This window comes from Protopterus annectens, chromosome 3.part0 (assembly GCF_019279795.1).
Source record: "Protopterus annectens isolate FY-2018-M chromosome 3.part0, PAN1.0, whole genome shotgun sequence".
In the NCBI taxonomy this organism is placed as follows: Eukaryota; Metazoa; Chordata; order Ceratodontiformes; family Protopteridae; genus Protopterus; species Protopterus annectens.
In genome coordinates this window covers 937,431,672-937,451,371 of record NC_056731.1, presented here as the reverse complement: position 1 = coordinate 937,451,371, position 19,700 = coordinate 937,431,672, and the positions used below count along the sequence as shown (strand labels likewise).

Here is a 19,700-nt window from a genome sequence, read left to right as displayed (position 1 = left end):
TGTAACTATGAAGTATAATAAAGAAGACATTAACTCTTGTTAACTTGTACTGGATTCCTGGAAAAGGAATTAAAACAGTTGACCAACATCTAGAACAAGTAATTCACAACTCAAAAGGTAGTACCGTCCTAGCAAGAGACTAACTGTATATTGTCACCAAATGATACTAAGACAAAAGGTAAAAATAGAATACAGGCATCTGCAAAAGCATTGTTAAAATTTACTGAATTGTTTCATCTTAGAGACATAAATTAATTTTCAGAATCTAATTCATTATTTTTACCCATTATTCCCAAAGACACTGAAAGTAATCCAGAATTGACAGTTTGTGCCTCTAATGACCTGATACACTAGGCAAAGTCAAAACAGTAACCTGTCCTCTTTCAGATCACAATGCAATTACCTTTGAGCTGCTTTTGACATCTAATAATGTTAAATTTAGAAGATTACCAGCATATATAACTTGTTTAAAAGAATTTAAGGACTTTTTTATTATACCCTTTCCTTTACAGAAATTATTATAGTAGATACTTCAGAAATGTATTTATAGGATGCACTAAAAGACTATTATTTTGGTAGAGTCACTAATTGGTTGTCAAATAAAAAAATAAACAAAGGGACAAAGAATTACATGAAATTCAAGAGAAACTCAGTAAGTTAAAATTAGAAAATCAGACAAATAATACAGAAGAGATTAAGTTAAACATAAAACAACAAATACTTGGAAATCTTAAACCATAAAACTAAAATAAACCTTGAGAAGTTTATGATGATTAACTTCTCTATTAACCCAACATCTATGCACAATTTAGCCCCAAAAGCAAAATTACTCAGCAAGTCCAATCACATAAAAGTATACACAAACAGAAAGAAAAGTGACAGAAATGGAAGATATTGTAAAGGTATTCAACGATTAATATAATAAAATCAATCAAAATAATATATTAATAGATCCAGAAGTAACTAAAACATTTATCAAAAAAATATAAAAACGAATCTATCTGATGACCAAATGAAATTAACTGACAAACCGATCTCTATGTCTGAACTTCAAACTCAAATTTCTAAAATTAAATCTAATAAAGCACCAAATAATGATGGGATTACATCTGAACTTTATGTTACCCACAAAAGTCCTAGACATACTACACAACTTTTTTCTACAGTCAAGGAAATGTAGCCTTATCTATCCAATTTTAAAAACTGACAAAAATGCTACTGAATGCTCTTATTATAACCCAATTTCACTTTTAAATGTAGATTATAAATTGTTCATGGCAATTCATGCCAACAGATTAAAATATATTCTACCTTCCATGATTGACGAAGATCAAACTGGCTTTATATTAAACAGAAATACTTATAATATTAAAAGAATAATCACAACTGACTATGCAAATAAAATAAGAGATAACTTAACTTGATGTTAATAGTGTTTTTGACTCAGTAAACTGGAAATATCTCTTGCAGATTTTAGAAGAATATAATTTTGCAAGTAACTTCACACATCTTTTTAATCTTCTTTATAATGATTGTTTTGCACATGTTAAAATAGGTACTTTTACTTCTGATTCTATACAAATTTTGAAAGGGACCAAACAAGGAATCTTTCACCTCTGCTTCTTACCCTAATTATGGAACCATTTGTCAATTTTCTCAGATCAAATATAGATATGAAAGGTATCAACATAAATGAGAATTTAAACTCTAAATTTCAAGTGTTTGCTGATAACATCCTACTGACATTAAATGAATAATTCTCTAGCTACAGTTTTCTTAGCAATGGATGTATTTCAAAGAAAATCTGGTTTAACATTTAACAATGAAAAAACAAAAATCCTACCTATGAATGCAAATAAGAATAGAATCAAAAAATAAATTCATTAACTATATTGTCAAAGAGAAGAAAATTAATTATTTAGGAATAATTATAACAGATAACATTAAAGATATAATAAATAAATTATACCAACAGTATAAATAATATAAATCTAACAGACAAATGGAATACAATTTTCTTTACAATGGAAGAGAGGTTTATCTATAATCAAAACGATATTACCAAAAATCTTGTATATTATACAGTCACTATCACTAGCCCCACACAAAGTTGTATTAAATAATTCAACACTTTAATTTTGAGATTTCTCTGGTATCCCAATGAACCAAGAATAGATTTAAACCTTCATATGAGAGACTGGGCACCAGGAGGGATAGGGCTACCAGATCTAGAATTATATTCATCGTAATCAATTAAAAAAAAACAATATATCTTTGGATTAGTAACACACAGGTGGAAAGAATTTTTAGGAAATCTTATATAAACTTTAAACATAACGATATTCTAATAATCTCATACTAAATAAGTCTACACTGGTTATTAAAGGATTACCTTACAGGAAAAAGTCACCAAACAAGTGACTCCTACTTCATTTCTACTAAATGAAACACTTTTAAAAAAAATTATATATAGAAACCTGGCATATAAAGCATGGATCTTCCTTACATTTCCTATGGCATATACCCAAGATAACATTTCCTTCTGAAAATTAGAAACAATGATCACATTAAAATCTGCTATATTGGTTTCAATTAATGAAAGATGATAAACTACATTCTGTTGATTATATTAAGAACCAATATATTTTAGAAAAAGATGTACAATCCTGCAGACAACATGTAAAAGGGGAAATTAAGTCACTGCAACAATGATAAAGAGATATCACGAAATTATATGAATATCTGATATTCTTTATGCAATAAAACACATTGGGACAGGGTCTCTTATCTAAATTATATAGAATTGTGAGGAGAGAAACAAAATGGTGCAATGACAATTATTGGAACTATTTTACCCAAATTAACAATAGACTTCTGAATGAAAAAGATCAAAAAATAATTCTAATATCTTCTAAACATGCAACTTCATCTCTTAGATGGAATCTCTCCTACTTGGAAATTATTGCATAGATCTTTCTTCACACTACATAAAATTGAACTAATGTGCAAGCAGAAACAAGTTTGTTGGATATGTAAACAAGAACTTAATGCAGATTGGCAACATGTTTTTTGACTGTACTGTCTTAACATCTTATTGAAATAACCTTTTTACAGGCTTTTTGGAGATACTTTTTATTATAAATCACTAATCCTTTTTAACACTCCTACACATTTTGTGGTCTGTACTATCTACATCAAGAAAGGTTATAACTCAGAATTGGGAGAACAAATCTATACCCTCCTTCAAAGAATTTATAAATACTGCAACTGTAACAGCCAAGGTAGATTACCGTTGCTAGATGAAGCCCTCATTTGCTGACATCTTGTTTAGCATTTGCATGACAATAAAGGCTGTTACTAATGGACTTTATTTCTAGGAAGGCAAGACAGAAGTCTGCTTACAAAGGTTCTGCCCTTATGGCAGGGTTTGGATTGTCCTGGGGCTGCAAAAGCTGAACCCTCTCACTGATCCCTGCATATACAAGCTCTCAACTACAGTCATACTCCTGGTGGCAAAACAAGTCAGGATGTTCTTTCCCTCTAATGTCTTTGGGTGGTGGTGGGGTTAAAATACTGATATTTTTGATTATGTATTCTTCTGCATACAATAAGCAAGGCTACTATGAGTCTTAATTAACAAACTGCCACAGGAACGCTGTTAACTTAAATCGAGACAGGAAAAGCAGGAACTTTTCACTAATAAGTTCTGGGATCAAAACATGAACTGGAAAAAAATATCTGCAATATGTCCAAGCCTTTCATAAAATGACAGAAAAAAACTGGCAGGGTACAGGTGCTAGGAGCACTTACGCAGTCTGCATAAGATGTCATGGCATGTGCATACCCTAATGGCCTAAGCATGGGATCTTCCAACTAATGTTGAGACTGTACATGGTGGAGAGGACCATCTCAACAAAATGGCCCATCAAGTAGGCTCCCAGTGTTAGATCTACCCCATACAGTCACAACAGTATCAGATATGAAGATAACTTGGCTCCTGGTAAGAAACAGTAAAGCTCCAGTGGGATAAGCAAATACAATGCATATTTAAGAAAACAGAAGATCTGGCTAATGTGTTAAGATGTGTGAAGTCTGCACCTATAAATCCTGCTCTACACTGCTCATCACAGAGGGACTTAACAAAGGTTAAAATATGTACTTCAGAAGGCTGTACTAGTACAGTCTGTATGGATTAATGGCTAAATGCTAAATAAAACTAGTGGTAGGAAATTAAGGCATCTACTAGTTTTAGATCTACAAAATAAAAATTCAATGAGTTTCTTAGCCCGCCATGTTTTGTTTAAGGTCAGACAAGGTTGTGGTTCATCACATTACCACTGGTTCTGCATTTGTGTAAATCAAACACAAAAAAAAACTGCAAGATTCCAAAAAGAGCAAGGTTACTGAAGTGTTAAATAATGATTTCAACTGCAAACTGTAAATGATGCTCTCAATACCTTGCAATGGCCAAATTTCACTGTAAACTGAGCTTCTTTACTCTGAGGGGAAGGCATATCTGGGTTGACCACTGGAGGGGCTACAGCAGGTTCCGACTGATCCCAAAAAGTGTACTGGCAGAACACAAAGTTGGAGAGATTCAGTGGTAAGCCACTTGCTTCTTTTATTTTTACCTATGTGAGCAAAACGAAAACAAAAGTTAAACTAACAAATAAGTACATCCCTATGCAATGTATTAACTTTGTAAGAGCAAATACACTAATTTAACTCTGCTTAAAAAAAACATTGGCAACACAGTGGCTCACTTATTAAGATTTCTTTAAAGCTCCAGTGTCCTAGGTTAAATCCTGACCTGTGAACAGTGTCTGCAGGTTTTACCCACTACTTCATAGGTTTTCTACAAATGAGACAGTTTCTTCCTACTGCCCAAACATGTTGGCTAAAAGGCTATTCTATACTGTTCTCAGACATACTGAGTTTACTACTGCCCTTGTAGAACAGGTCATGGCTGAAAAGGATCTGAGAAAGACCAGTTCACTTAAATGACAAAAGTACAAAAAGCTAAACATGTACATTAATGGCATTACCTTTACACATTTTCACATGGAGAAGCAACAGAAATAGCTGATGTGAACCAGTTGAGAACAAAGGAAAAGGACAAAACAAATTCTCCAAATTTAAATCCAGAAGCGAAATGCTACAGCAACCTTTCAACTGCCCTGCCGGAATTGTACTTCTAAAAGGAAGGCTAAAATCAGTAATTTCACTATGCAAAGAATTCCAGTGATGTAACAAAGATATGTAAGGTTGATGGTGCTGAACAGGTCTATCAGTACCCACCTCTATCAACCAGAAGAACTTACCATAATGGCAAGCTTATTCAAGTAGCCTCACTATTACAGTATTAACATTTGGAAATTCAACTGCAGACTTCCAAAGCTGTATACCTTTACTCTTTTACCCAGTCTGACTTTTCTTTCCAATGGATGTCACCACATTCCCATTATAAAGAGAAGCCAGCCAGCTCGATCTTCATTTTTTTTTGTGCCAGGAAGCATTCAGCATGGCAGTCCTTAGGTCTCCCTGGGACAAATCCTAGTATGCTATCAAATGTACAAAAATGGGATGGAGGGAGGAAAACTACTGTGCAACAGTGATCATACTCAAACACCTGTTATACTGATAGTCTCCTTACATAACTTTATGATATTCTACATATGGATTGTTTCGCTGTGATAACATCTGCAATGAACCCAAAAGACTACCTTTCCTTGCTGAGTGGTTAGATGTTTTGTAAGAGCAAACTGCAGGAGGCCCTGGAGAACAGTTGTGCTGAAGCCCTCCTTGCTCCTACATAGGATGCCTACCCTATAACTGTTACAGAATGTGTATACAGAAGACCACAAGACTGCTTCTAAGATAACCTAGTATCCATAGTTCTCTAACAAAAGTTGTGCTAACTGCTATATCTCAAAATACCAACACACTGGATGTGCAGTATCAAACCCTTTCTCTACACTGTCCACTTCACGCATGCAACAGTTAAGTGACAGTATTAAACAGCCCCGACTACCAATGATCACAGTAACAAATTTAAAAAAGCAATACTGTAATACCCTACCTCTCAACTGTGTATCATAAGAAGTGTTCCTCATTTTACATTCAGAAATTCTATGTTCCAGGCTGTTCCAAAGGGCTTGTCACACATTCACTGTTAGGAATTTGAGAAATTTCCAAGGTACACAATACTGAATCATATACATTTCTCAATAGAACCATTTCCTTAAGTATGAGAAGCAGTATGAAAAATCAGTTGTTTAATCATGATGTGAGCTTGGCTGTTGATGCTGTTCCAAGTTTGGAAAACTTTTTTTTTTTTTTTAAACTTTTTTTCCAGGTGTAATAATGGATGCTAGGTTATGTAAATAATTAATATCTCTCATCACTCATACACAGCCTATAATAGAGCTGCTGTCCAACTTAATCATCTGCCTTCTTTTGCTATGCAGCTGTTGAACAAATTCAGATAGGTACAGTCTTTTTTTAAGATTTATTTAAAACATTTAATTAATTTACAAATTATAAAAAAGCACAGATCAAGGTCAATAAAAACTTAAATGAGCACTGGTCCATGTACTACAATCTAACATGAGGTCTGAATAAAAAAAAAAAAAAAAACTTATCTTATTTTTGTATGAGCAGTTTTAAAATGGGTACACAGCAGAAATTGTGTATCAATCCATTCAATCACTGAAACCACATCCCACACTACACAAAAAAATGTTGGGTGAGGTGCTTCTTTGAGATATTGCCGCTGTATCCCTGGCAGAGTGAAGCTTGACCTGGTCTTGCAAAGTCTTTCAATAAGCAGAGTATCAGAAAGTATTACAATCAGCCTGACATTTAGACAAGATTTGTTTAGTGGCCAGATTACCTTCCTAATTTGAGCAAAGGGAACAAAGACGTTACTGTGTTTCCTAAAGCTATTGGTTCTCAGCAGGTAGCATTTCATCTGCCTGTAAACATCCAAGGACTGCAAGCTTCTTTAAAAAAATAAATAATTTTGTATCACTTCTTTAGTCATAAAGGACAGGGTGGTATCTAATCTTATTCTATCTCTATGGAACACCAAAGGGGGTTTCTGGCACATCAGACAGTAGAGTTCAGAAATCCTTCTGGTGCATATTAACAGCCATTCTTAATGCAGTTTTCTAGGACAATTATTTCAATGGATTACTGGCAGCTGGTTCAAAGGGACTAACAAATTCGTTTTTTGTTTCAAGTCCCATGTAGAGCCAATGCTCTTCCACAGGATGCCACGGTGGAGGGGTCTATATTGTTAGTTCGAATGCACAATTGTCCGAACTCTGAAACTTCAAACTGGGACGTTCGAAATGTTAAAATAGCGAAGCTGCGGAACACTGAATTTTTTCCCCAAGGAAAAAATTTGGTGGGTCGTTTCCGCGGCTTAGCTATTTTCTCCACTTTGGTGTGATCTCGGAGTTGGTATATTTAAGTGGGGGGCGGGGGGCTATAGGCTTTGGTTGGGAAAAAAAAATACTTTTAAACTGGAGCTAACAATTCCTACAGTTTAGACCACACACACAGGGCACAGGTTTGACCACAAATGCAACACTGGCTTTTAAAAGCTGGTATTACATTAGACATTAGAATGAGCTGATCTCGCCTCCAACACTTTGTACCTGGGGCAGTTTCCCTCTAGCCCCACAGTAGCTAGGCTACTGCTGCCTACTACACCCCCCCCCCCCATTTTCATGTATGAAAATGAGCATCTAATGCTGGCTCTGCTAACCAGGGGATTCTGGCTGGACTAAAGCTACTGAGAACACTGTTGAGGATCAACAGAATTACCTCAGTCTCCACAGCAATGGTACAGAGAAGGGACAGTAAGACCACAAGCACTTGGTCTACTATTCTTAACAGCTTTATTAAATTATCACCCAAGACATAGACAAACATACATTAATACACAAGAAAAACATTTTAACATGCTCCAGTTACATAATTATACATCACAGATGTATTTACATTAGTCAAGCATTAAATAAATTGCTCAATTCCTGTCTTCCCTTAAACCTCACTCCTACTCCAAAACATATGTATTGTTACCAATTCTATTTATTTCTATGAAACTTGTTCCTTCCCTTTTCTAAGGATCCCACTTCCAGTTTTTTTATCTAATAATATTCGACACTTCAAATGTAGCAAATTAGATCCTGTGTCCCAGATGAAATAAAAATAATTTCCTCAGTTATAACCATTTGCTTACCCAATATTTCTGACAGAGTACTCATCTGCCAACTCATTAGACTCCCCAAACATATGCTCCCAGTTACCTCTTTCTTCCCCATCTCACCTCCAACATTTTCCATCTACTTCAGAAAATAAAAATTAAAGTCTGCTTGGGGTATAAAAATACCTATGCAAACACTTCTAAGCAAAAAATCCTAAACATTCTAGACTTTGTTGCATACTTGATTGGTATACAAGTCCTCCCATTGTTCCCCCATAAATTCCTCTACTCACTTCTTCTAACCTTCCCTGACCGATTCTTATGCTAATTGTGCAATATTTTACATGTCCAACAAATTATCTCTTTTTTACAGCACCTTCTGTTCTAGACAACTAAAAAACTCATTTAGGATTCCTCTATCCCCCCCCCCCTTTTTTTTTTTTTTGCCTAGACTCAGATATCAATCCCTGGTACAGAAGGTACTAGCCTGCAGCCCAAATGTCTTCTTGGCCTCTTCCCATTCCATTACATTTCCTTCTCTAGTTATTTGTCCCCAGTACCTTGCCTCCTTTGTCATCTTCCTCCAGTAAATTTCAGTCCCCTCCCTCCCAGTCTACTCTCCGTACTCCTAATTTCAATCTTCCCCCATCAGCATACCCACCTTTCTCCATTCCTGTGTTGGCTTAGCTCTTAGCATACTTTCTGCTGCATTATGAATATAGAATTCTGTATTACTGATGTTATTTTTCTTAATGATATGCCTGCAAAATCTCATTTCCTTATTTCTTGAATTACCCCTGCTTCATCATCCCCTTTTCACTTTGAACTGTAACTTTCTACCTGAGTTACATACAAGAACATTAACTGTGTAGCTCTAACATATCCCTTCAACTCAGATTACCCTAAACCTCCTTGTTCTATTGGGAGGATCAACTTATTCCATTTGACTCTTATAATCTTCTCCTCCCAAATGAAATCCTACAACTACTTATAAATTAATATCTACAACTCCTCTGCTTTATAAAAATATGCCTGACCTTTGTATAAAAATAAAGGGACTAAAAATTTCTACTGTCTCTATCTTGCTATCCATATCCATATGCAATAGCTTCCAGCTTCTTGATTTTTGTATTATCTTTTGTTTAGTCTCTTCTCACATAACCTTAGCTGCCATACTTAAAAGCCTTATTAAATCATACCCCTAAATACTTCACTTTATCATGTCCCCATAAATATAGGTATTGCTGGACCAATTAATGTGTGGGTACATAGTTTATAGCTATAGCCTTTGTTTTATCTTCATTAATTTTTAGGTTTACCACTGCATAATCGACGGACGGATGGTCGAGCCCTGATGACCGAAAGGAGTGCGTCAAATATGCACATTGCTGAACACAACTGTATCGAATCGCAAACCAGTGCCCCCTTTGTGACCCATGTTAGCACTCGTTTTGGATGTAGAGCGGTCGAAAATGTCGCATTTGGTGGTTTTGCGACATTCCAACTGTTCGACATGCAAAAATTCGGTTACCGGAATCGATCATTATTGGATCTGACTGCCGTGTCTTCGGTTATGCGATGGTAAACCAATTTTTATATCCCCTCAAAAAAATAAAATGGAACTGTCTCAGAATGTTCCACAATACTATATGCATTCTTCTGGTTTCATCAGATACAAAAAAATATTGTCTGCAAATAAAGCCAACTTTTCTTGATACCATACCAATTCTATTCTTGAATTTCTGAGTCCCTTATTTTCTTTGCCAAGGGTTCTAAATATAATGCACATAAAAAATGGAAAGAGAACACCTCTGCCTGGTTCCTCTTGTTCAGACACAATCACAGAAGAACCTTCCCACTTTGGTTTTTGCCTCCAAGCCTTCATATATCCTTCTAAATAACCGTATTATATTACAAAATGCAAATGCTTCCATTGCCATACTCAAAATCTCAACTTACTCTGTCAAATGCTTTCTCTGCACCACGAACCACCAATAACAGCAATATTTTCTTACATTCTGCTTCTTTATGAGCCATCATTGTTATATTAATGTTGTCAAATGTTTGTTTCCCCTCCACAAAATCACAGTGGCAATATCTATCAATTTTGGCATCACCTTTGCCATTCTTTTAGCCATTATAAACAAACACTTTATAATAAAATTGAAATGGGCCTATATTAACCTAGGTCTGATGGGTCTTTACCGTCTTTATGTATTACAGCCACCACAGCTTTCTTCCAAGATGGTGGTGCTCCCCCCTTTTTAAAATACTGTTAAACAAAGCCTTCCAGAACTTTATCATTTTCTTCCCTACTAACTTCCAAACATTTATAGGAATATCATTTGTTCCTGGAGGCTTTACTGCAGACTTAACATACATTATTGTTTATATCACATCTCCTCCTATCATAACTGTTAGTTGAGTCTTTTCTACATATAACCTTGGCATATTTAAGTCCTCCATAAATATTTCCATTTGTGCTTTTTCTTGAATTCCACACTTCTGCACTTTATACACATTTTCATAAAACTTTTGAAATATCTCTAATACCTCTACAGGATCTCTGGTTATTTTTCTTGTTATGGGCACTCTAGGTTTAATAACCCTTCCTACTTTGTGTAGCATAAGTCGTTGCACCTAAGGTTTTTGTGCTCTGAAGTTGTAATAAAAAAAGTTCCTTAACAGCAGTCTTTCTAAACTCATGCATATTATCCAGGTACTCCATTATTTGCTCTCTGACAGTTTGCAACTCTTCTTGTTCTGTGAAATTCCCCTTATTTTGTAAAACTTTAATCTTTGTTAGCCCCTCTAAATAATTCTTATTAATTCTTACTGATGAAATAAAAGGAAAACAGACCTGGTTATTTTTAAACTTCTCTTTCATTTCATCCCACCTGCTAGCTTAACTTCTGGAGCACTTTCTATCTTCCTTAACTCCGGATAATTTCCACTACCCATTCCTTAAATTTTCTTTGTTTACATTGGTTGGTACGAAGTGCCAATGTTGCATCTTTACTTCATTACCCTACATTTTTATTTTGGTAATTATTGGTGCATGACCTACAATAGAAACTGAATGTGCATAAAAATTCTCAATTAAATGATCACATGCTCCTGTGAAATATAACTTCTGTCAAGTCTATCACAGTTATTGTACCTCGATGAATATGTAAATTATCTGATTTCCTACTACTGTATTCAAGTCTTTCATACCAAATATTTTTATAAATTTCTTCAGAAATCTACCCTCTTCTGTTAAATTTTCCCTTAAAGGTCCCCCAGATGCATCCTCTTTGCTGCAAATTAAATTTCAGCCCTTACCTGCAAGTAAAATTCCTTGCTGAAAGCAGATTATTTCTCCCAACATTTTTTTAAGATCCAAACAGTAATTTAAGTGGAATATAAACACATGCCAGTGTAATCCTCATCCCTTGCCAGTTGCCACTTACTACTACAAATCTGCCATTATCTTTTTTCACTCTTCTATCACTACTGGTGCTCCCCTAGCAATTAATACAAATATTCATCTTTTCCTTTGTCTCTGATATCCTACAGAACATCAATCTTGAAATCCTTTCTTATCAAATTGACATGCTCAGTTCTTTTCAAGTTTCTCTCCTGTAGCATTACTATTTGCACTCTGCATTTAATATAATTAAGTATTCTTTCCTTTTTGTCTACACCTTTGAGACCATTCACATTCTAGGATAATATGGAAAGTGCCACCATTATAAGGAGGAATATTTCCCACCTATTATATATGGCAGATTTTTTACATCTATTTTCAGCTTTTGTGATACATGCACCCATTAATGTTTGCCAGGTTAATCCTTTATACATTTTCTTATCAGCATTGGAACACAAGTCACATTTTACAAGATTTTTTGTTTAATAAAAGCCATCAAACAAAGAAAAACAGACAAATCCAGAACACTGCCATAACCAGTTAATTTAATACAAACACGTACAACCATGTACATCTTCCAATAATAAAGTTTAAACGTACTAATAGGAACATTTGTGACAGATGCTAACATAGGCCCTAATTAACTTGAAATTGAGATTATTCATTCTAAGACGTGCTACTGTTTGTGCCTCTACTTACACTAAGTGGTGTCAGTTATTTTTTTATCTTTGTTCTCCCCAGATATAAAACTACTTGAATATTTTCAGAAATCATTAACTTTTAGCCTTGAAGAAAGCAAAGTTCTGTCTTTTACTGCCCTAGTATCAGCATGCCTCTATGGAAACGTAGGAGAAAAAAGAAAAATGTAGTCCTTTTGCAGCCTGAAAGACAAGCTGAAACATTTAGTGCTAATGGAAAACTTTTCATTCTGATATTTACTTGCTTCCGCTTAAAATATACTATTAGATTAAGCCAAGGGTCTTAATCCAGACATTCACCTATGCAAAAGTTAAAATCAGCTCTCTATATATTATGACCCGTGTACTTTTACACCCCATCTCCACTTCAACAACTCAAGATTACAGATTAACTTAAACATGCTTTTGTCTAGCTTTTCTTCTCTTTTTGAACAGTCATGCCTACATTTCTTACTATCAAAAAAGAAAATAATAAAGCATCTGTAATACCATTATCACATAGAAGAACTGAAAATACTTTGCTATAAAATATGCAATTTATATTGTTAAAAGTTTCAAAAAAATACCATTAAGAAAATAAATTGTTTGACTTACAGTTACCTTTTTCTCCTTCTTCTTCTTCCATTCCTCTCACAGTCCAACCAAACATTAATGACGTGAAGTGAGGCAAATGCTTTTCAGTTCCTCACAAGTTTAGCAAAGTCAACAAAAGTTCCTTTTTTCCACTTATACAGCTGTATTTCACAAATGTGATTGGTGTTTTGTAGTTTAACATTTATTCACTAATTTCCATGTTGCTGGTCTTTTTCCTGTCCATCTCCCAACTCCAGATTTCATTCTATTTCTACTGTAGCCCCAATTCTTCTGGTAATCTCTTTTGCTTTTCTCTCTCTCAAACATTTTTCTTTGGAACCAGGGGAAAGGTTTCACTAGCAAAGCCTCTCTCTGTGTGCTTAATTATCAGAAACATGAGAAGCAGACTCACCTTCTATTTGATGGCACCATTTCCTTCTTAGCCTGTTCTGCATCAAAAAATGACTGACCACTTAGGAAAAAAATATTCTGAAGACAGATACAGCAGCCTGAATCTCACATCTGCCTCTCAACATTCCCTAATTACCATAAATGTGTTTCTCTTCTGCATGGTGTATAATGAAGTCATTTTCCACAAACACACTGTTTATAACTTTTAATACTTTGCCCTTTTGCCATAGTTTTGTCAGGATCAACTATTTCTGCTGGTAGATTTGCATCTTTACTCAAATGTCTTGGCTATTTTCTCATGGCCATATTTGGAGCATACAGAATAGTAAGCCCTTTCTTTTAACAGTTGTGGCTGTGGAATACCAGTCCAGTTGCTTATTTGTGCCTTCATAAAATATAGTCTTACTTCTAGTCTCTCTGGTACAGCAGAAAATCTCTGATTTTTCATACATCCTATGTCCTCTAATTATACATTTTCTAAAAACTTTTCTTCTTGAGTAGTCTCATACTCAGCCAGCCTTTTCTCTACTTTCACTTCTATTTTTTTTTCAGTTTTATCAGATCTGAGTATCTATTTAAAATTTCTTCCATTTTTTTCCAGCCTTTTGTTATTTAAGATGGCACTCTTTCAGTGTTTCGTTTATTTTAATCAGAGCTGAGCACATTTTACTTATTTTTCCTCTAGATTACTGGAGTCATACCTTGCACCAAAGCTGGATCTTGAACTGCTTTTTGCTGAACAGCAGTATGACTCCTCACAGTGTTTTTTCTTCACCTTTATTAGCTGATTTTCCTTCACATTCTGTTAGTTTCTTCTCTACAGTCATCCAGGCAGTGTACTTACTAGCCAGTAACTAAATTTTACTTAAGATAACAATATCACTGGCTTCCATTTATCAGTTTCTGTTTTCATACGGGGAGAGCTGAATTTAAGTTGTTGATAAGTGTGTAGCCATCTTGGCAGTCCAAATTAATTTGACAATTTTGGTACAATTTTTGTATAGAAATAGTTAGCACTAAGAGTTGCTAGATATTTGTAAAAAATTGGATATCACTATAAATATGAGCCTGAAGCTCTGAAATCCTCCTAACAGAAAAATTTCAGAGCGTTCAACTCAAAAGACTGATGAAGAGCTGTTTGAACCTGACACTCAAAACGTTAAGGCCCCAAGGAGGAGGAAATCAATGTACAACCGGATGGACATGGAAAAAGTACAGTTGTGTACACTTACCATAAATGTAGATGTTAGAGTGTAGTCACTGTTGCAGTCATCACAGTTAGGGTTATCTACCTGCAGGTAGCCCTCAATTGGCCCGAATACCTGAGTCTTAGTATTTCTGCGCCAGATGCTGTCACTTCTTCAACGACGTCAGGTAGTCAGGGGTATAAAACAGGCAGCAGATGCCATTACATCACTTTTTCTTGCTCCAAATGTCAGGAGCCCCCAAATAGGGAGCTAGTACATGGTGGGAAACACTATCAGTAAAAGGTAAATACCAATGCCATTAGGAATGGCCACAGAGAGGAGAGGTAGAAAGAAAGAAAACCAGGGGGCTGGAAGGAAGGAAACCAGGACTGCAACAGTGAATACACTCAAACATCTACATTTATGCTAAGTGTATACAACTGTACTATGTTCTTCGTGTTTCACTGTTGCAGTCATCACACTTGGTTTGATTCCCAAAGTTGAGGAAGGGTAGAGAAAGTCAAGAAGGTTGGGGCTGGATAGTAGGCCTTGCAAGACTGCTGTGGCAAATCCAGCCCTGGATTTAGAAAAGATAGGTAGGTGGTAATGCTTGGTGAAGTTGAGTACAGAACTCCAGGTTGCAGCTTCCAGAATGTCCCTGGTAGGGACTCCCCTGAGAAATGGTGTAGAGGTGGAAGTAGCCCGGGTGGAACGTGGTCTGATCCCCTGTGTGGTAGGTTTTCCATGGTGCTTGTAGCAGAAATGGATACAGTGTGCTACCCATTTGGAAATGGTTTGTTTTAAAATGGCCTTACTCTCTGCCCCTGTAGCAAAGCTGCCTAGCAGCTGGTCAGATTTTCTGAAAGGCTTAGTCCTGTCAAGGTAGAACCTGAGCTGTCTGTGCACATCTAAGGAGTACAGGATCTTTTCCCCTTTATTCTTAGGGTTAGGTAAGAAGGTTGGCAAATGGATGGATTGGTTTAAAGCCACACTGGACACCACCTTAGGCATAAAGGACGGGTAAGTCCTGAGGGGAACCCTGTCAGCATGGAAAATAATGAAGGGTTCCACAGCCATTAGTGCCTGTGATTCAGACACTCTTCTTGCTGAAGCTATGGCTAAAAGCAAGGCTGTCTTCCAAGAGAGGAATTTTAACTCTGCTGAGGCAGCAGGTTCAAAAGGAGGAAGCCTGAGCTTTTTCAGTACAAAGTTAAGGTCCCTGACAGGGGTGGGTGCTCTCCTAGGGGGCCTTAAGTTGTTAGCCCCACTCAGGAACTGTTGGGTGAGAAAATAGAGATGGCTCAGCATTATAATTAGCTGAGACGGAAGAGGCATGAATCTTAATGGAGGAGAAGGATAGGCCTCTGTGGAGTAGCTCTGCTAGGTAATCCAGGACTGGAGGTAAGGAGGGCACTGCTGTATCCTTCCCTTGAGACGGATTCCAAAAACAATACCTTTTCCACTTTTCAGCACAGGATTTCCTAGTACTAGGCCTTCTGGCTTCACGAATGATGTCCAGCACCTGTTTGCTGAGGGTTGCTGGTGGGGTATTCAAGGGATACACCAGGCTGCAACGTTCAGGGTTTGCAATTGTGGATGCAAAATCTGTCCCTCCAGCTGAGACAGCAGGATAGGAGTCTGGTGAAGGTGCCAAGGTGGCACTGTTAGGCTGTGTAAGAGTGGGTACCAGTGATGGCATGGCCAGCCTGGGACAGTAAGAATTGCCCTTGGTCTGTCCTGTTATCTTTTTTATCTTGAGAGAAGGGCATACATTGAGAGTTTTTCCCATTGAAAGGATAGGGCATCCACCTTCCACAGGCCCTGTTGTGAGGGTTCCTGGTGCAGTATTTGCTCAACTAGTGATTCTCTGGGAAGGCAAAGAGGTCCACCTCCAGTGTCCCCCACCTCTGGATCAGAAGGTTGAAGGTGTTGGGCTCCAATTTCCACTCGTTTGGGTCAAGATTTCTGCTTAAGTCGTCTGCCAGTGATTTTGTTGCCTGGTAGGAATTGAGTATGTAGATGCACTTGGTTGCTCAAGGCTATGTTCCACAGGGCCATGGCTAACCTGCAGAGTAGGTAAGAATGGATTCCCCCCTGCTTGTTTATGTACCACATAACTGTGGTATTGTCTGTTTTTATAAGCAGCTGTCCTGGAAGGATTAGGTGTTTGAAGGCTGTCAGAGCATTCTGCACAGCTAGCATCTCTTTTTGATTTACGTGCAGGAGAATTTGCCCTGGGGTCCAGTGGCCCTGAATGCATTTGCCTGCCATGTGAGCCCCCCATGCATAGTCTGATGCATCCGTTGTCAAGGTTAGGGCAGCGAGGGGTTGAGTAAAAAAAAGAGTCCCTTGTTGTGGTTGCATGCTTCTGCCCACCAAAGGAACTCTGCCCTTAGACAAGGTATGATAGGAATGACTGTTTCCAGGTCCTGAGAATGTTGGCACCAAAGACCTTTTTAAGTACCACTGAAGTTTACTCACATGCAGTCTTGCATATGGAATTAGAAGAATACATGAGGCCATGAACTCTAGGGCTTGCAGTATTTTCCTTGCAGACAGCTGGGTTCTGGGGGCCATTTATTTGAAGTAGTTTGTCAGATAGATCTGTTTTTCTAAAGTGGGAAATGCCATCTGGGAAGTTGTGTCCAAGTTTGCTCCCAGGAATATAATCTTTTGACTGGGCATCAGTTATGATTTTTTTTTTTTTGGTGTACCCCAGTGAAGTGAGAAGGCTTTTTACAAATGCCAGGTGCTGAAGTAGCAATTCCTGACTGTCCGGCTGAATCAGGCAGTCATCCCAGTACGGGAAAATATGGATATTTCTCTGCCTGCAGTATGCAATGGCTGGAGCCAGGCACTTTGTGAATACTCTGGGCGCAGTAGATAAGCCAAAGGGAAGTGCAGAGAACTGATAGTGCATAGAGCCTGAACCTGCACTGAAACATAGATATTTTCTGCATGACTCCCTTATGGGGATGTGCAGATAAGCTTCTTTTAAGTCTAGAGTGACTAACCAGGCATCCTTGGCTAGCACAGGGAGAAGCTGCTGCAGGGTAAGCATCTTGAATTTTGGGACCACCAGAAAGGTGTTGAGAATTGACAGATCCAGGATTGGGCGCCAAGAGCCCTCTTTTCTGGGCACCAGGAAAAGTCTAGAGTAGAAACCCTGACCCCTTTGTTCTACTGGAACAGGTTGAATAGCTCTGATAGTGAGCAGGAAAAGTACTTGCTTTTGAGCCTCTGCCCACTGATTTGAAGGAAGGTCTGGAAACCCACTTGGAGTTGGCAGTGAATGGAAGTAGAATTTGTACCCCTGGGATACAATGTTTAGGACCCATTGATCCTAAGTAATGGACATCCAGTTTTTTGCATGAAAGGCAGGTTTGCCTCCTAGGGGCACAAGTAATTGGGCAGGGCTGGGAAGGATAACTGAAAAGTCATTGTGAACTTTTCCATAAGGGGGTGGCTTACCACTCCCTGTTTTTGAGGTGGGGGCACTCCACTGTTTATATCTCTGCATACCCTGAGACTGTAGTCAGGGTGGCCTGTTTCCCCTGGTTTGGTCTGGGAAGGCCTGGAAGTGGCTGGAAAGTACCAGTTTTTTGAAGGCCAATGCCTACTCAATCTAGGTGGCTGCACTTGTAAGAATTCTTTAACAGTTTGCATAGATTTAGCTTTTTCTTCCATCTTTTTAAGAACTTTTGCTTTGGTGCCAAACTGTCCTTATTTAAAGGAGCGTCTAGTAATTTGGATTTGACATGATCTGGCAAGGTTTGTTCCTTCAGCCAAGCATACCTTCCCAGTACAGACCCAGTGACTGCAGCCCTGCAAGAAGCTTCTAGGGCATCAAAGCCACACTGCACAATATGCTTACTAACTTAGTTTGCAGAATGCATTAGCTCTTGTAAATCTTTATTTTCTGCACAATCTGGAAGTAACACCATTTTTTGTTTAATTAGTTCCATATATTGCTGGTACTTCAACATGTGAAACTGGCAATTCAATGCCCTGATGGCAAGAGTTGCAGAGGTATATACCTTCTTACCCCATCTGTCTAAAGCTCTGGAATCCCTGTCAGAAGGGTAGGATTTTTGGCTGAAGTAGCCTTAATACCTTCAGGTCCCTGGGAAATGGTCTCTGGATCAGCAGTAGGATTCTTAGAGAAATTTGTGGGAATCAAGTACTCTGTAGTACCTGTCAGGTTTCCTAGGGGCCGGGGGTAATGTATCTGGAGTAAGACTGGATTCCATAAAAACATCTACAATATCCAGGACAGGGGGTATATCTAGAGGCCTGTGCTGAGGCAACTCTAGAAATTCTCTTGAGTCTCTTTTTGGACTGAGGATGGTCTTGGCATTCCCAGCAGAAATGCTCTCAAAGTATGCAAGGTTTCACCAAAAGTAAAATCCTCTGGAGGGGAGGCAGGGGGAATGAATCCTCAAAGGCTGATAAGGGCAAGTCCTGATAATCAGAAAAGTCAGTGTCATCGGACCCCTGGTCTGTGGAATCATTAGGAAACTCAATTTTTTGTCTTTTAGCAGGGGAAGGCTGACTTCTCTTAATTAGGGTGATAAGGTCTTCAGTCATTCTAAGCATTTGTTTTTGTGGCATGGGAGCTTGAGCATGCGGTTTGGTTGTCGGTTTTCTAGGCGTAGTGCCTACTCTAGGCCTAAAAAACTCAGTAGTTTTGGCTAAAAACTAAGTCGTCGGTTTGATTCTAACATCGGTAGGTCGGAATACATCCTCAGAAGCCAGTGCCTGCACAGTGGCTCCAAACCCATCCAAGGTAGAGACATCCGCAGGTTCCATAGTCAAAGAAGCATCTTGTGGCATACCAGACTCTGAATTGATGTCAGCTGAGGCCTGCGAATCCATAGAAGCGAGCATCAGGGGCTGCAAAGGTGCCTCACTGAGTACCGGCGGACTGGCAGCTAGCAAGTGAGGTCATACAATTCCTGAAAGGATACTTTTTCTGAGAATAAAAAGTACAGGTGAAACTTATGAATGACTTAGTAAGATCTGTTTTGAGTACAACTGCAATTTGAGATGGAATTTGACTAAGATCACTGAAATTTCTTGTAAGTGCCCATCCCCAAGCCCTGCAGCCAAAGCTGGGACATGTTCAGAAAGCCAGACTGAAAATGTAAAAGACCAAAATCAAAACAAAAAATCTCTGGGACTGCCCCTTTAACCAACAATCATAACCTCCA

The 19,700-nt window shown here is 37.7% G+C and overlaps 1 protein-coding gene across 1 annotated transcript in view; it reads right to left on the bottom strand.

The window, feature by feature from the left end:
- The window catches only part of KIF13A (kinesin family member 13A), a 2,301,375-nt gene that overhangs the window by 1,436,255 nt on the left and 845,420 nt on the right, over positions 1 to 19,700 (bottom strand). The window contains exon 12 of the mRNA XM_044065730.1: positions 4,458 to 4,631. Within this exon, the coding sequence (XP_043921665.1) occupies positions 4,458 to 4,631 (174 nt within the window). The remainder of the gene's footprint in view (positions 1 to 4,457; positions 4,632 to 19,700) is intronic.